This window comes from Mizuhopecten yessoensis, unplaced genomic scaffold, assembly GCF_002113885.1.
Source record: "Mizuhopecten yessoensis strain PY_sf001 unplaced genomic scaffold, ASM211388v2 scaffold10591, whole genome shotgun sequence".
NCBI classification, from domain to species: domain Eukaryota; kingdom Metazoa; phylum Mollusca; class Bivalvia; order Pectinida; family Pectinidae; genus Mizuhopecten; species Mizuhopecten yessoensis.
The window spans coordinates 912,776-928,095 of NW_018408623.1; the positions used below are offsets into that span (position 1 = coordinate 912,776).

Below are 15,320 nucleotides of genomic sequence, written 5' to 3' on the forward strand. Positions count from 1 at the left end.
CTCCAGGAATAGTTAAGAGTCAAGTCACTTCTCTGCAGCTCAGTAGAGTCAAGCTTCTTCTCTAGATTAGAGTATTCTATTTCTCATCTTCTCCATAAATACTAGAGTCAAGTTGCTTCTCAGGAGTTCAGCAGAGTCAAGCCCCTTCTCTAGGTGTTAAGTTTAAGTTGTATTAAGGGTATGCTAAGTAGAGTGAGTAGCCCTGATATTCCAAATATTAATAATGTAAACATGTACTTATCAATGTATCTTATTTATGTTTTGCAAACAGGTATTTTTTTTATTGTATTTTAGTTGTATATAAAATGTCTTTGAAGTACAGTCATTAAGCATTTGTATGGTTTTCCATGATCTTGAGTAAGGCTGCTTATATACGCCTGGTATCCCTTTAATGTTAGGTGCCTTAGAGTAATTAAATGATTAAGAAGAAATGAGATTAGATAAGGGGCTATACATATATTGATGATAATCCAAAAATACAACCAGGATGACATGTAGCACCTTTTTTGTGTGAACCCTTGTACTCATATCACTTGTATTATAATTATCATTCCAGTTACTCTGTGGAAAATGCCATCATAGTGACCAGTGCCAATCGCTGGCCACTCATGATCGACCCTCAAGGTCAAGCAAACAAGTGGATCAAAAACATGGAAAAGGCCAACAAGCTAGAGATTATAAAACTATCAGACCCTAACTACAGCAGACAGCTAGAAAATTGTGTACAGGTAGGTCTGTCTGACCATCACTATAGCAGGTAGTTACAGAATAGTCTCTGTAAGTCTGTCTACAGCAGGCAGCTAGAGAAATCTGTACAGGTAGGCCTGTCTGACCCTAACTACAGTAGGCAGCTAGAAAATTGTGTACAGGTAGGTCTGTCTGACCCTAACTACAGCAGGCAACTAGAAAATTGTGTACAGGTAGGTCTGTCTGACCATCACTATAGCAGGTTGCTAGAAAATTGTGTACAGGTAGGTCTGTCTGACCCTAACTACAGCAGGCAGCTAGAAAATTGTGAGCAGGTAGGTCTGTCTGACCATCACTATAGCAGGTAGCTAGAAAATTGTGTACAGGTAGGTCTGTCTGACCATCACTATAGCAGGGAGTTAAAGAATAGTCTCTGTAAGACTGACTACAGCAGGCAACTAGAGAAATCTGAACAGGTAGGCCTGTCTGACCATCACTATAGCAGGTTGCTAGAAAATTGTGTACACGTAGGTCTGTCTGACCCTAACTACAGCAGGCAACTAGAAAATTGTGTACAGGTAGGTCGGTCTGACCCTAACTACAGCAGGCAGCTAGAAAATTGTGAACAGGTAGGTCTGTCTGACCATCGCTATAGCAGGTTGCTAGAAAATTGTGTACAGGTAGGTCGGTCTGACCCTAACTACAGCAGGCAGCTGGAAAATTGTGAGCAGGTAGGTCTGTCTGACCATCACTATAGCAGGTAGTTAAAGAATAGTCTCTGTAAGACTGTCTACAGCAGGCAACTAGAGAAATCTGTACAGGTAGGCCTGTCTGACCATCACTATAGCAGGTAGTTAAAGAATAGTCTCTGTAAGTATTCTACAGCAGGCAACTAGAGAAATATGTACAGGTAGGTCTGTCTGACCATCACTATAGCAGGTAGCTAAAGAAATGTCTCTGTAAGTCTGTCTACAGCAGGCAACTAGAGAAATCTGTACAGGTAGCTCAAAGGTATCTTAAGGGTGGTCGGATGGCTCAGTGATTAGCGCACCTGCCTTTCACCAATGCAAGGCGACCAGGGTTCGATTCCCCGATATAGGACGTGAAAAGGTATGGGGTCACCTGCCTGACTACGTGGGTTTTTCTGTGGGTACTACGGTTTCCTCCCACAATAAGACCTCCTGCAAGCTATCATACGAGCCAACAAGAGTGATAAGTATCAGTTGAAACAATTTGTTTCATAATTGTTGTTAAATAAATAATGTTTAAAAAAAAAGGTATCTATGTGTACAGAGAAATTTTGAACATTTCATGGACATTTTAATGGTGCAAGAAGGTCAATGATAACCAGTCATATTTTGCTGTATTAGTTTGCTCATTGTTAAATTTATATAGAAATCCTTTTCTGTTTTGTAAAAAAAAACAATTAATACAGGCAGGTCAAATTTAACTGTAGAAAATCCCAGTTACAAAAAAATATGTAGGCAATCGTGACTGGTGATAACGATGTAGGGTGTTTGTTCCAGTTTGGAAACCCTTGTCTCCTGGAAAATGTTGGAGAAGAGTTAGATCCTATCCTAGATCCCATCCTTCTGAAACAGACATTCAAGCAAGTAAGTATTTAGTGACTCATACAATTTAACAAACTGTTATATTTTGATCATGAATAAATATTCAAAGTGCACACTTTGCAATTTTAAAACTAGTAATAAAAATATTTTATTATAACATTCATGCATAATTGTTAATTTTTTAAAATTTAAATAAATACTATCAATATCTTGAAGTTATAAATGATCTTGACCTTGACACTTTTGAATTTGACCTTGCAGAACAACATGGAGTACATTCGTGTAGGCGACCATATTATAGAGTACAGTCGTGACTTCAAATTCTACATCACAACCCGCCTCCGTAACCCCCACTATCTCCCAGAGGTCAGTGTCAAGGTGACTCTTCTCAACTTCATGATCACCCTTCTTGGCCTTGACGACCAGTTACTAGGGATTGTTGCAGCCAAGGAGAAGCCAGAACTGGAGGAGAAAAAGAACCAGCTCATCATTGAGAGTGCTCATAACAGACGCCAACTCAAAGAGATTGAGGACAAAATCCTGGAAGTCTTATCATCATCACAGGTAACTGCTAAAATGAGTACAGCAGATAGGTTTTAATCCAGCCGCCTTCATTCCCAGTCGATAATCCAGCCATCTTCATTTCCAGTCGATAATCAAGCCAACTTTATTCCCAGTTGATAACTCAATATTCTTTTTTCCCAGTAGATAATTCAGCCAATTTCATTCCCAGTAGATAATTCAGCCATTCACTTTTGTTACCAATAGATAATCCCGCCAACTTCAATCTCAGATACCTTTGTTCTCAGTAGAAAATCCAGATACCTTTGTCACAGTAGATAATCTAGCCTCCTTCGTTGTCAGTAGACATTCAGTGATCTACATTCTCAGTAGATAATCTTGCCATCTTTGTTCTCCGTAGAAAATCCAGATACCTTTGTCACAGTAGATAATCCAGCCTCCTTCATTGTCAGTAGACATTCAGTGATCTACATTCTCAGGAGATAATCCAGATACCTTTGTTCGCAGGAGATTACTAAGTAACCTTCCCTTCCTGTAAATGAAGCTGGGTTGTAAGATGGTTTGATGATAAAAAGAGTTTTGATAAAGACTAATCTATCCCCTCACTGACTGAGTTTATTTATCTTCAAGAAAAACCTAAGCATTTTATGAGACTCCATGCTCTTCTAGTCTGCCTCTGTATCTACCATATCAGGGAGGAGTATCATAATGTGTGTTCCACTCTTCAGACATAATTGTAGAAATTTCTGGATCATTTCTGTGACGTTTGTCTATTTTGTACCCAGGGTAACATCTTGGAGGATGAGACAGCCATTGAGATCCTGTCCTCCAGTAAAGTCTTGTCCTCGGAAATCTCCGAGAAACAGGTGGCCGCCACCAAGACAGAGGCTGAAATTGACGAGGTCCGCAACGGATACAAACCGGTCAGTTCAAGCAATTTTCTGCTTATATAATTATTGTAGACTTTGTATATAGATTTCTTCTGGGCAGTACTTTTATGTTGAAAAACATTCAATTCTTGGTGTTGAATTTGTACACTTTTAAGACTTGTTTGGTCTGTAGTTTTACTTGTCAAGGCTTTTTGTCTGTTATAATTAACAAACTTCCTTTCATGTGAAATCGTAAAAATAATAGTGCTGTGAAATACCAGATCTTATCCACATTTATATTGAAACAAACAAGGACATATTTTGAAAACTGTCATTAATGAAGGGGGATCACTATTTTAAAGTGAAAATCAATATGCAATAAACCATTATTTCTGTACTTACAGGTGGCCAAACATGGGAGCATCTTATTCTTTGTTATCTCTGACCTTGCCAACATTGACCCCATGTACCAGTATTCCCTCTCATGGTTCATCAATCTTTATCTACAGGTAAGGTCAAGGTCATTATAGGAAAGGTCATTGCTATTGAATATGTGAACCAGTATTCCCTTTCCTGGTTCATCAATCTGTATCTTCAGATAAGATACATAAGATCAAGGTCATTGTGGGAAAGGTCAATGTCATTGTAGGAAAGGTCAATGTCATTGACTTCATGTACCAGTGCTCCATCTCCTTCATCAATCCGTATCTACAGGTAAGGTCAAGGTCATTGTAGTAAAGGTCAATGTCATTGACTTCATGTACCAGTGCTCCATCTCCTTCATCAATCCGTATCTACAGGTAAGGTCAAGGTCATTGTTGGAAAGGTCAATGTCATTGACCTCATGTACCTGTACTTCGACTTCTTCATCAATCTGTATCAACAGGTAAGGTCAAGGTCATTGTGGGAAAGGTCAATGTCATTGACCTCATGTACCAGTGCTCCATCTCCTTCATCAAGCTGTATCCACAGGTAAGGTCATGGTCGTTGACTATGAAAATTTGATCATCAATGTGAAGCAGTTCTCCCAGTTATCCCTCCTTGGCCGGTAACAACATAGCTTCATTATAGATTCTGACGGATTTTATTACTTCACATTTCATGACATTATTTTAGGATTTCTGCTTTAAGAGCTGAACAGTATTACGTTTTGATACAGAATGATTACTTATTATGTCTGTGTCAGCTACATGTTCAGTATCACACCTGATCTCTCCTCTTTACCTTTCAGTCAATCATTAACAGTGATCCATCTTCTGACCTTGATCAACGAATCTTTCACCTGAATGACCACTTCACCTACAGCATCTACAGAAACGTGTGTCGCTCCCTGTTTGAGAAGGACAAGCTGCTGTTTTCCTTCCTGTTGTGTATTGGCATCGCAAAGCAGCAGTAAGTTTTGCTGCAGATTTTATGTCCTGTATATAATAGTAACTAATTATTTTCCGTGAGGTCGAAGACTTGGACAGTTGCAGAACATGGTTTATATCATGTTATGATATTGATCTTTCTGAAAACTCTTTATCAGCAAGTTTCAGATTAGAAAATTTAGGCTCATGGATAAATTTGATTAGTAAATTGGCAAAAGGATAAAATATTACTTAATATCTCATCATGGTAAAAGTATATGTACATGTTTTGATGGGCTTTTTACTCAAATAGGGGAGAAGTTGACGACCAGGAGTGGAGATTTCTACTGACAGGAGGGGTTGCCCTGGAGAACTTGTTCCCTAACCCCGCGTCAAGCTGGCTGCCAGAGAAGTTGTGGGGAGAAATTGTTCGCTGTTCAGATGTCCCTGCCTTTAAGGGCTTCATGGAACATTTCAAACAGAAGGTATGGCTTCGAGGAAGTATGTTCACATGAACACTGAATTGTACAGCAAACACTCAAACTCAAAAGTCGTAATTAATGAAATATTAGGTAGAAAACTTGAAATTATCTTAAATCATAAAAATAAGCTTAATTGTACTTTATTTCTTCATTAGTTTCAATGAAATAGATACATTGGGCTGTATATAAGTATGCATATTGGAAACTTATATAAATATGTTCTGAACAACATCTGCATGAAGAGATGAGCAGGAAGACATTCAACTATCCTGTTTAGTTGTATTATTTTCATTGAAAGGCTATTTGTAATAGAAACATTATGTTCTTAATTTTGAATTTTGCTTAACACAGCTGCCTTTATGGAAAGAACTATATGATTCGCCGACTCCCGAAACGGAGCCCATCCCTAAACCTTGGTCAGAAAACCTCAGCAGTCTACAGCAACTCATCATGCTAAGATGTCTACGTCCTGACAAGGTCAGTATGTAACAAGCTTTGTGATTGGCTGATTAATGGTGTGTATCTGTATCCTACAAATCATTTGATTCGATGATGAAATAATTAATTAGTATTCAATGATTGGTTGATTGGTGTGTATCTCTATCCTACTTATAATTTGATTGGATGATAGTCTATTTAATTAGCATTCAATGATTGGTTGAATAGTATGTATATCTATCCTACAAATCATTTGATTGGATGATAGCCTATTTCATTGGTATTCAATGATTGGTTGATTTAAATGTTGACACTTTTTGTTTTCAGATGGTGCCAGCTGTCCAAATATTTATTGTAGAAAAAATGGGACAGCGTTATATTGAGCCCCCGACCTTTGACCTTTCTGTTTGTTACCAAGACTCTCAGTATTTTTCACCGCTGATTTTTGTTTTGTCACCTGGAGCGGATCCGATGGCTGGACTTTACAAGTTCGCGGAGGAAAAAGGTGGGAATTCTTTTCTACAAGTGTATCCATATTTAGTTAGCATCACCGGTTCCTAGTGACCAAAGCATATTATAGATGACGAATTATGATATGTCATAGCAATGCTAAATTCATGAAAATTTATTTTACATTCTGTTTTATTGCAATATCATGCTGCTGTATCAACAAATACGCTAGAACACTGCTACTTTGTATGATATGTAATCTCCATAGGAACAAATCCACAGAGTATATAATATAACAAAACTTTGTGGAATCGCATGACATTTGAGTTTGTTTCTGTTATCGAAAATAATTCACAGAAATATTGGTATATTTAATAAAATTATTTGTAGCCATTATTAGCTTAGAGAATGTATATTAGCATGCCAGTTTTGGTCAGATGATTGTAACCGCAAGTGTTATTTGGTTATATAATTAGATTAACTGTCCTTTCCATGCCTCCTCGTTCCAGTATGATTCTCTCCTTAATTTAAAATGATAGTCATTTGGCAACTCAGACTACCCATTTTATTAGCTCACCTGGCCCGAAGGGCCAAGTGAGCTTATCCCATGTTGCAGCGTCCGGCGTCCGGCAACTTTTTCCTTTAAAATGCTACTTGTCCTGAATGGCTCAGAGGATTTTGACCAAATTTGGTCAGGAGCATCATTGGCCAAAGGGTTTTCAGTTTTGTATAAACGGAGGGTATAACCCCCCTGGGGGCAGAGGGGCGGGGCCAAATAGGGGGAAAATAGGTAAATCTTTAAAAATCTTCTTCTTCTCAACCAATAGAAGGATTTTGACCAAATTTGTCCTAGAGCATCTTTGGACAAAGGAGACTCAAGTTTGTATAAACGGAGGGTGTGGCCTCTTTGGGGGCAGAGGGGCGGGGCCAAATAGGGGAAGTAGAGGATTTTTTCTCTCCTACTATACAAGTGAAGGGATTTAAACCAAATGCAGTCTGAAGCTTGGTCAGGAGCATCATTGGCCAAAGGGTTCTCAGTTTTGTATGAACGGAGGGTATGGTCCCCCTGGGGGCAGAGGGACGGGGCCAAATAGGGGAAAATAGGTAAATCTTTAAAAATCTTCTCCTCAACCAATTGAAGGATTTTGACCAAATTTGTCCTAGAGCATCTTTGGACAAAGGAGACTCAAGTTTGTATAAACGGAGGGTGTGGGCCTTCTGGCGGCATAGGAGCGGGGCCCAATAGGGGAAATAGAGGATTTTTTTTCTCCTACTATACAAGTGAAGGGATTTAAACCAAATGCAGTCTGAAGCATGCTTAGGGAGAAAAGAATCAATTTTGTTTAAACTGAGGTGTGTGGATTCCCCTTCTTTGGGGCAGATTAGTGGGGCCCATTAGGGGAAATAGAGGAAAACATTAAAGATCCTTCTCCTTCTGTACCGTTGAAGGGATTTTAACCTAACCAAACTTGTTTTAGAGAATCTTTGGGCAAAGGGAATTGAATATTTATAAATGGAAGATGCAACTTTGTTACTTGTACTCCTTTGATAAACCTGAATGGTACTCAGCAGGTTTTAAATTGAAAAATAAAATACCAGGTGAGCTTAATTATTAAGGCCCCTGGGCCTCTTGTTTATTCGACTGATGCTATAATTTTCATAACATTGAAAAATTGTAACAAATCTGATATTATACAGTATGTTCATATACAGAATGGTCACATGTCTCAACAATTCACCGAAACTCAAAAATATTGATAAGGATTTATACTTCAGATGGATATTCATTAACTCATTCACCTCAGAAGAAACATTTTAACTCTTCCAATTCAAAGGTTGGAATAGTTCATTATGAAATTTCAGGGGTGATTGAGTTACTAGCTATCTTTACTTTAACTTTGTATTGGTGTATTGTGGAAATCTGTTTCTTTTTGGTTCTTTGGTTCACCTAATTACATAACAGAATTTGTCTTTTTAATATTCTATGGTGGTACGGACCTGATTTTCCTCATACGGCTGTCTGGTGTTCATCTTATTATTTTAACATTATACATATTGAGAGTTCTCTAACTATCATCTGGGAAGTATCTAAATGACATCATTTGATTTAACTCTGAAGTTGTGGACGCTGTAATACATACCATAATACTACAATGTCTAGCCGATTTGATCATCTAACCATTAATACGTAGCATTAGGCCATCAGCAGTTACCGCATCTGTTGGTGATCAATGTGCTTGTAACTATATAGGTCTGAGACAAATTCAAATAAGGATTATTGTTGGGATGGAGTAATTTTGTATAATTTTGATATTTCTTAGAGCAGAGAGAGGGATTGGTGTGGGGGAGGATAGAAAATTTCAAAAAAAAAAATGTAGAAGATTTGTGAATTCAATTTAACCTTGTGGAATGAAGTATTAATATTTTTTGTGTCAAGTGAATTTTGTATTGGTTGATACCGTTTTATGTTGGATGAATAAAACACCAATAACCATGAAGATGTGCATTTGCTTAAAAAATCAGAAAAAAATCAAGATTTCAAAAGAAAGAAATGGAGAAAGAACCATGTTTAAAACTCACTTGACATACTCAAAATATGTGTTGATAACTGTTATGAATCATTGTGGTGTGTTTTAACATGCTAACCTTGGACATGCAGGTCTAATTCCTCGAACTCTGCCACGCGAAGCCACCTTGGCAGGTGCCAAGGAGAAAGACGATCCTAAACACAACCTTGCTTCCATCCTGGGGGTGTCGAGTACCTCCTCCGAACAGAGAGGTGCCACATAACATGTCGTAGCCGTTTAACCTCACAAAAAGTAGTTCCTAACGGCACTCAAACGTAGTAACAACACCAAAAAAGTAGTTCTGTTCACTGAAATATTTTTTCTGTTATTCTCACCACCTATTCTGTTATTCTCACAAAAAAATACTATTCTCATTAACACAAAGAGCATAGTCATGTAAAGTCCCAAAAAATAGTCAAATAAAGTCACACAAAGTTACAATGTCGTCATTTTCAAGGAAAAGCCATATATATATGTGACTAATATTTATACACTATAGTTAAATCCTGTCTTTGTGATTATACAGTTGGTCAAAGACATACATGTGGCACAATATACCACACATTGTAATCTGTAATTCATCACATTTTCTTTCCTTTTTTAACAAAACCAAAGGGAGTCTTTTCTTTAAAGTCATCACATCTGAGTGGTTTTTTTTACAAAACTTTTTTTTTTTTTTTTTTTTTTTTAAATTTTAGTCCTGTAGAGTTGCTAATTTTCTGGAGGGATTAAGTTTTTGCAAATTTTACAAATGAAGATCTATAACAATTGGCAAGTTAAAGTACATTTGGAATGCTTTTATTTGTATGGAAAATATAGGAAAAAACTATATATCCAATATGCATGCTTCATACATCCATACTAAATACTCATGGTTGAATAAATTGCGCTGACATGGATGTAAAATTGTCAATTAAGGTACATAACAATTCAATAAAATTGAATTCCTTATAAGGTTGATTTAACAGGTTATTTGAATGAAACTTATTTTTCATCAAGTGAAACTGAGATGAAAATACATGTACCACAATAGAGGTGTTTACTCTGACGGTTGAGCAGGTTTTGTCGTCATCAGTGTTACAGTACGTGTGTACTACATGTACAGCTAGATTGTTGAGTAGGTCTCCTTATCAGTGTTAGATGTACCTAACTGTACAGCTAGGTGTTGCACATGTCAATATTAGAAGTGATTAGAAGCACATATAACATGTCACATTGCATTCATTGTTAGCGTTTATAAACACAAATATTCAGATATGCATGTTCATAGCTGCTTCAATAAAATCATTGCATGACCTTTCACCCTGTCTCTTACAGCATATTCCTTCCTCTGATTGGTCAAGACTTCATGTATATTTTTATTTATAGCTGCATGTTGCATGTGCGTCTCAGACTTGTAAGACGGCCAAGGTGTGCTGGGTTCTAAGTTGTAGCTACTACGTAATATGCATGTTTGTTTATGCATTATTGTTATTCAGGATATATCCTTGAATTTTATGTGAAGCATATATGCAAACTTACTTTGCCAAGAATCTCCGTTTAAAAGAGTTCCACTCTAGAAAACGTGTGAAACTCCTTTTATGGATGGTAATTTGGACAAGTTAATTAACTGATGATACATTTGAAAGGAACACAAGAATTGATGACAAATTTGAAAGGTACATGTAGCTAAAATTGATGACACATTTTAAAAGGTACACAAAATTGCTGTCACACAGGTAAATCTGAAATAATTAGATAATACTTTCTAAAGTAAATTTAAGGGGGATAACTCTTATACAAATCAAAGATATAATGTGTAAAGTACCATATATTCCTTAAATGCATTTTTAATATTAAAAAATTAATACAAAAATAAGAGCTTTGCTCGCTGTTTAGTTTTGAAATGTGCTTTTAAAAATAGTACACAGTGACTTTTTACATCCTATATTATGTTAAAAGTTATCAGAAAACTGATGCTCCACAATAAAATAATTCAAGAAAATATTCTGTAACTCGGACAGATTGCTCTAGCATGAATTTTCACATTAAAATGTAATCACTGGCTAATTTGATTTGGAAAATATGTAAAATTAATCTGAAAATTAATCGAATAAAAAGTGAAAAGATACTTAAATTTGACAAGAATTTCTTGTATATTTTTGCATACCATACTAGAATATCATGCAAGACTAATTTGTTTGTGGACCTTACATTTAATTAAGACTTAACTCATTACTAAAAGATTTACTTTTCCACAACAGCAATGGTTTATTTGAAAATAGACACAGGTTTTGTTTTTATGCAGATAAAAAATTATAAAATAAATATATTTAATATTCATACTTGATCCATAATAAAATTCCTAAACCTTTAGAATGTGAATATAGGGCTTACAAAATAATTCTGGCCTGTCGTGTATGTATAAAATTCTTTTTTTGATGGATTTTAAGCTAAATGTAAGCTGTGCTTTTAAATAATGGACTTAATTGAGAACCGTATATTTTCACCAGTAAAGTACAAAGAATACACATTGTAAATCTACCAGTGTAGCGACTATATATATATATACAGTCACAGTACACCTTGTTAATACTGCCACCTTCTGGAGTGCCACAACATTTTTGACGTCATAATAGAGTCTAGCGACAGGTATATACAGATGTTGAGGGGAAATTATTATAAAAAGAAATTGTTCAGGGAAAAAAATGATACCTTGAAATAAGTTGACCATATTAAAGGTCGAACAATGAGCATTATATTGGAAGTTTTACTGTGTATTGTTGTATCTATAACCACCCGTTCAAATACTCCAGTGGTGGCACATGTTTTATCACACACCTATGTAATCTTACAATAGTAATACAAAACAAATTTGGTTGATGTTTTCGGTCGGTTTGTATCACACATGTGTGCTACAAGATGTTGTATCACCCTACTAGCCGGAACTACTTGTTATGGGAAAACCCTTGTCATGGCGAACTGATAAGTTCCCAGTATTTGCACAAAAAAACAAAGTTTATAAAATCTTTGTATCAATCTCTACCAAATACGGAAGGTATCTGATAAAAGCAAGACCACACACTTGTGTTTTTCTAACAAATCAGAAAGACTCTTTCTGTATTTGGTAATAGGGGGAAACTATTGGCTCCGATTACTCATGAATATATTTGTCCGCGCAATAAACTCATGCTTTCTGATTCGTTTGAAAAACACAAGCATGTGTCTTGCATATATATTCTGGTACCTGCACTTGATACTGTGAGCCACTTGTTATTATATTCTGGTACCTGCACTTGATACTGTGAGCCACTTGTGGACAGTCGGGTGCAATGTCTTGTCTGATAATTCCTTTATGTTATACAGAGTATATACTTTATGTTATACAGAGTATATACTTCATGTTATACAGAGTATATACTTCATGTTATACAGAGTATATATACTTTATGTTATACAGAGTATATAGTTCATGTTATACAGAGTATACTTCATGTTATACAGAGTATATACTTTATGTTATACAGAGTATATACTTTATTTAGACATTAGAATCTAGGTGAGTAATTTTTGTATGATTGATGTTGTTTTCAGCTTTATTTATGGCAGTGAATTGATCAACTATACATGTAGATATATTTTATCATAAGTGTAAGGACAATTAAAGTGAATCTGTCTGCATGCTATCAGTATTTCTCATAATTTGTTGAACTAACGATAAAAGAAAGTCTTGTTAACCCGAGTAAAATGAGTTTTGAAATAAATCTGGAATAGAACAATAATTTTATTCAGTGTAGCATTAATAATCGTATTTTCAAAATAAAGTGTCACGTGTCGTAACCAAACTTTTTTGTTATATATATATTTAACACTCAAACTATCTTTATTTACATTTAAGTTGTTCCACAAGGAAATCAATTAATGCTTCATTTGGTCTTAGGCTTGGACAGGGTCATTGTTTTAGCTTCAGAGTACAGAATAATGTTTTGTTTTTTTATTTATTTTTTGGGAAAAGAAAAAGTACCAATATAAATCATCACTGTTGCATTACACTGCATTATATTTTTATTTTCTTTAGAGTTTTAGTTTTTAACAAACATTTTTTCCTCGGCAGGTTCTGGTGGGAAGGGACTGAAGACTATATCCTTGGGCCAAGGTCAAGGTCCTATTGCTGAGAGGATGATTCTTGAGGTCAGTCACATGCTGTCAATTTGTTATACAAGGCTAGTTAATAAAACTCATTAAAATAATATTTATTCTTGATATGTTTGACCTCTTTGTTGTTTTGACCTCTTCCTTGTGTTTGACCTCTTCCTTGTGTTGACATCTTCATTGTTTTTGACCTCTTACTTGTGTTTGACCTCTTCCTTGTGTTTGACCTCTTCATTGTGTTTGACCTCTTACTTGTGTTTGACCTCTTCATTGTGTTTGACCTCTTACTTGTTTTTGACCTCTTACTTGTGTTTGACCTCTTCATTGTGTTTGACCTCTTACTTGTGTTTGACCTCTTCATTGTGTTTGACCTCTTACTTGTTTTTGACAGGCAATAGAGGGGGGTACTTGGGTGGTGCTACAGAATTGTCACCTTGCAGCGTCTTGGTTAGGAGAGATGGAGAGGATCTGTGAAACTGTAAGTAGAACCAATACATCTCATCAGAGTATCATACATCTCATCAGAGTATCATACATCTCATCAGAGTATCTCCTTGGATCCTTAATCCTAAAGTTTCAGTTTCCATTGCAAAATTCTTCGGTGACTAATTCACTAAATGTTCCTAAATAGTCTATGCTGAACTATTCTTGTACTTTAAAAAATAAATGAAACAAAAAATTGATACTGTACACTGCTTGAATATAAAGTAATTGGCTTATGAACTATTAAAAGTATTTAGGTCTTGAAGATATACTGAGCACTGCTTAGACATACTGTATAACATGCAATGTTCATGGGGATTTTCCTTCATGGTTTGAAGCCATTTAGATCGTTTCGTGGTACAAACTTTCATGGATATCCTATATTATCAAACATTAGACATGTAAATCATTAAAATTTGTTGTATTTCTTTTCATGATTCAATAACACCCACAAAAACCACGAATATTTATACACAACGAAGATTTCGTTTTATACAGTAAACTGAATGATTTATAAGCAGTTTATGTCCTAAAGATATCATTATTAAAAGTCGAAAAATAATCCCTTACTTTGAAACACCTATGTAGTATTTGCACTTTCAGAAAATGTGTTCAAATATTCCATTCTCATTGTTTTCTTATCAGGTAATCATTAAATTTCTCTAAAAAGAATTATCATGATATCTCTCACTGCAGAAGAAGAATTTTTCAACTGCTGTTATACATGTTATCTCATAACTTTCATTACACCATACCAGTGCTTGACTTGTAGTTGTACAAATGTTTATCATTTTATCCCACAAATGTTTATAGGTGATAAATGACCCAACAAAGACCAAGCCTACTTTCCGTCTGTGGCTGACCAGCTACCCCTCACCAGACTTCCCTGTGTCTGTCCTACAGAACGGGATCAAGATGACCAATGAGCCGCCAAAAGGACTGAGGGCCAACCTGCTCAGGTCCTACCTCAACGATCCAATATCTGATCCCTCCTTCTTTAAATCGTGCAATAAACCTGATGTAAGTATAGAAGAGTTCGGGTCACCGTATTAGTTAACTCATTCACCCCTGAAATTTCATAATGAACTATTCCAACCTTTGATTTAGAGGAGTTCAAATGTGTCTTCAGGGGTGAATGAGTTTAAGCACTGGTACAGAGATTGTCTCAAAACTGACCTGGAGGATTCTCACCTCAGATAAATCCATCTAGTAACTGACAACTTTGTCCAAACTTATTATTCCGAAATTACTGAAACAAAATGAAACTTTGCACTCATCTTACTCTAAATAGATTAATAGAAATAATTGCTGTGTGATTTGCTGTGGGTTTTTTTCATTCCATGTACTATTTTCTAAGTGTTTTTTTAATGCAGGTTGTCCCTCAATAAAGGTTAACTTGACAATGAAATCACTGCTATTGGAATTATTTAAAGTGGTCTCTTAACACAGGTGTTTTTTTAATGGAGGTTAATTGCCTCTCAATACAGGTTAACTTCACATTGAAATCACTGCTTTGAGGTTCATTTAAAGTGGTCTCTTAATACAGGTAGTCTTTTAATGGAGGTTAATTGCCTCTCAATACAGGTTAACTTCACATTGAAATCACTGCTTTGAGGATCATTTAAAGTGGTCTCTTAACACAGGTGGGCTTTTAATGGAGGTGGTCACATGAGCAGGTTTCGACTGTGATGCTTGTGTTGCTGCAAAATCTTTTTCATCTATCATTGTTTTTAAAACCCAAGGAAAATAACATAACAAATTACTCATTCAT

General features: G+C 35.8%; 1 protein-coding gene across 5 annotated transcripts in view; it reads left to right on the forward strand.

Annotated features, from left to right (window-relative positions):
- LOC110461245 (dynein heavy chain 3, axonemal-like) overlaps positions 1 to 15,320 on the forward strand; it is a 165,415-nt gene that overhangs the window by 133,836 nt on the left and 16,259 nt on the right. For all 5 annotated transcript variants that reach the window (XM_021514644.1, XM_021514645.1, XM_021514646.1 and 2 more), the window contains 13 exons: positions 557 to 728; positions 2,214 to 2,300; positions 2,520 to 2,822; positions 3,566 to 3,703; positions 4,054 to 4,158; positions 4,881 to 5,041; positions 5,312 to 5,483; positions 5,832 to 5,957; positions 6,246 to 6,423; positions 9,028 to 9,147; positions 13,029 to 13,105; positions 13,458 to 13,544; positions 14,363 to 14,569. In XM_021514644.1, coding sequence (XP_021370319.1) covers positions 557 to 728; positions 2,214 to 2,300; positions 2,520 to 2,822; positions 3,566 to 3,703; positions 4,054 to 4,158; positions 4,881 to 5,041; positions 5,312 to 5,483; positions 5,832 to 5,957; positions 6,246 to 6,423; positions 9,028 to 9,147; positions 13,029 to 13,105; positions 13,458 to 13,544; positions 14,363 to 14,569 — 1,933 coding nt within the window. The remainder of the gene's footprint in view (positions 1 to 556; positions 729 to 2,213; positions 2,301 to 2,519; positions 2,823 to 3,565; positions 3,704 to 4,053; positions 4,159 to 4,880; positions 5,042 to 5,311; positions 5,484 to 5,831; positions 5,958 to 6,245; positions 6,424 to 9,027; positions 9,148 to 13,028; positions 13,106 to 13,457; positions 13,545 to 14,362; positions 14,570 to 15,320) is intronic.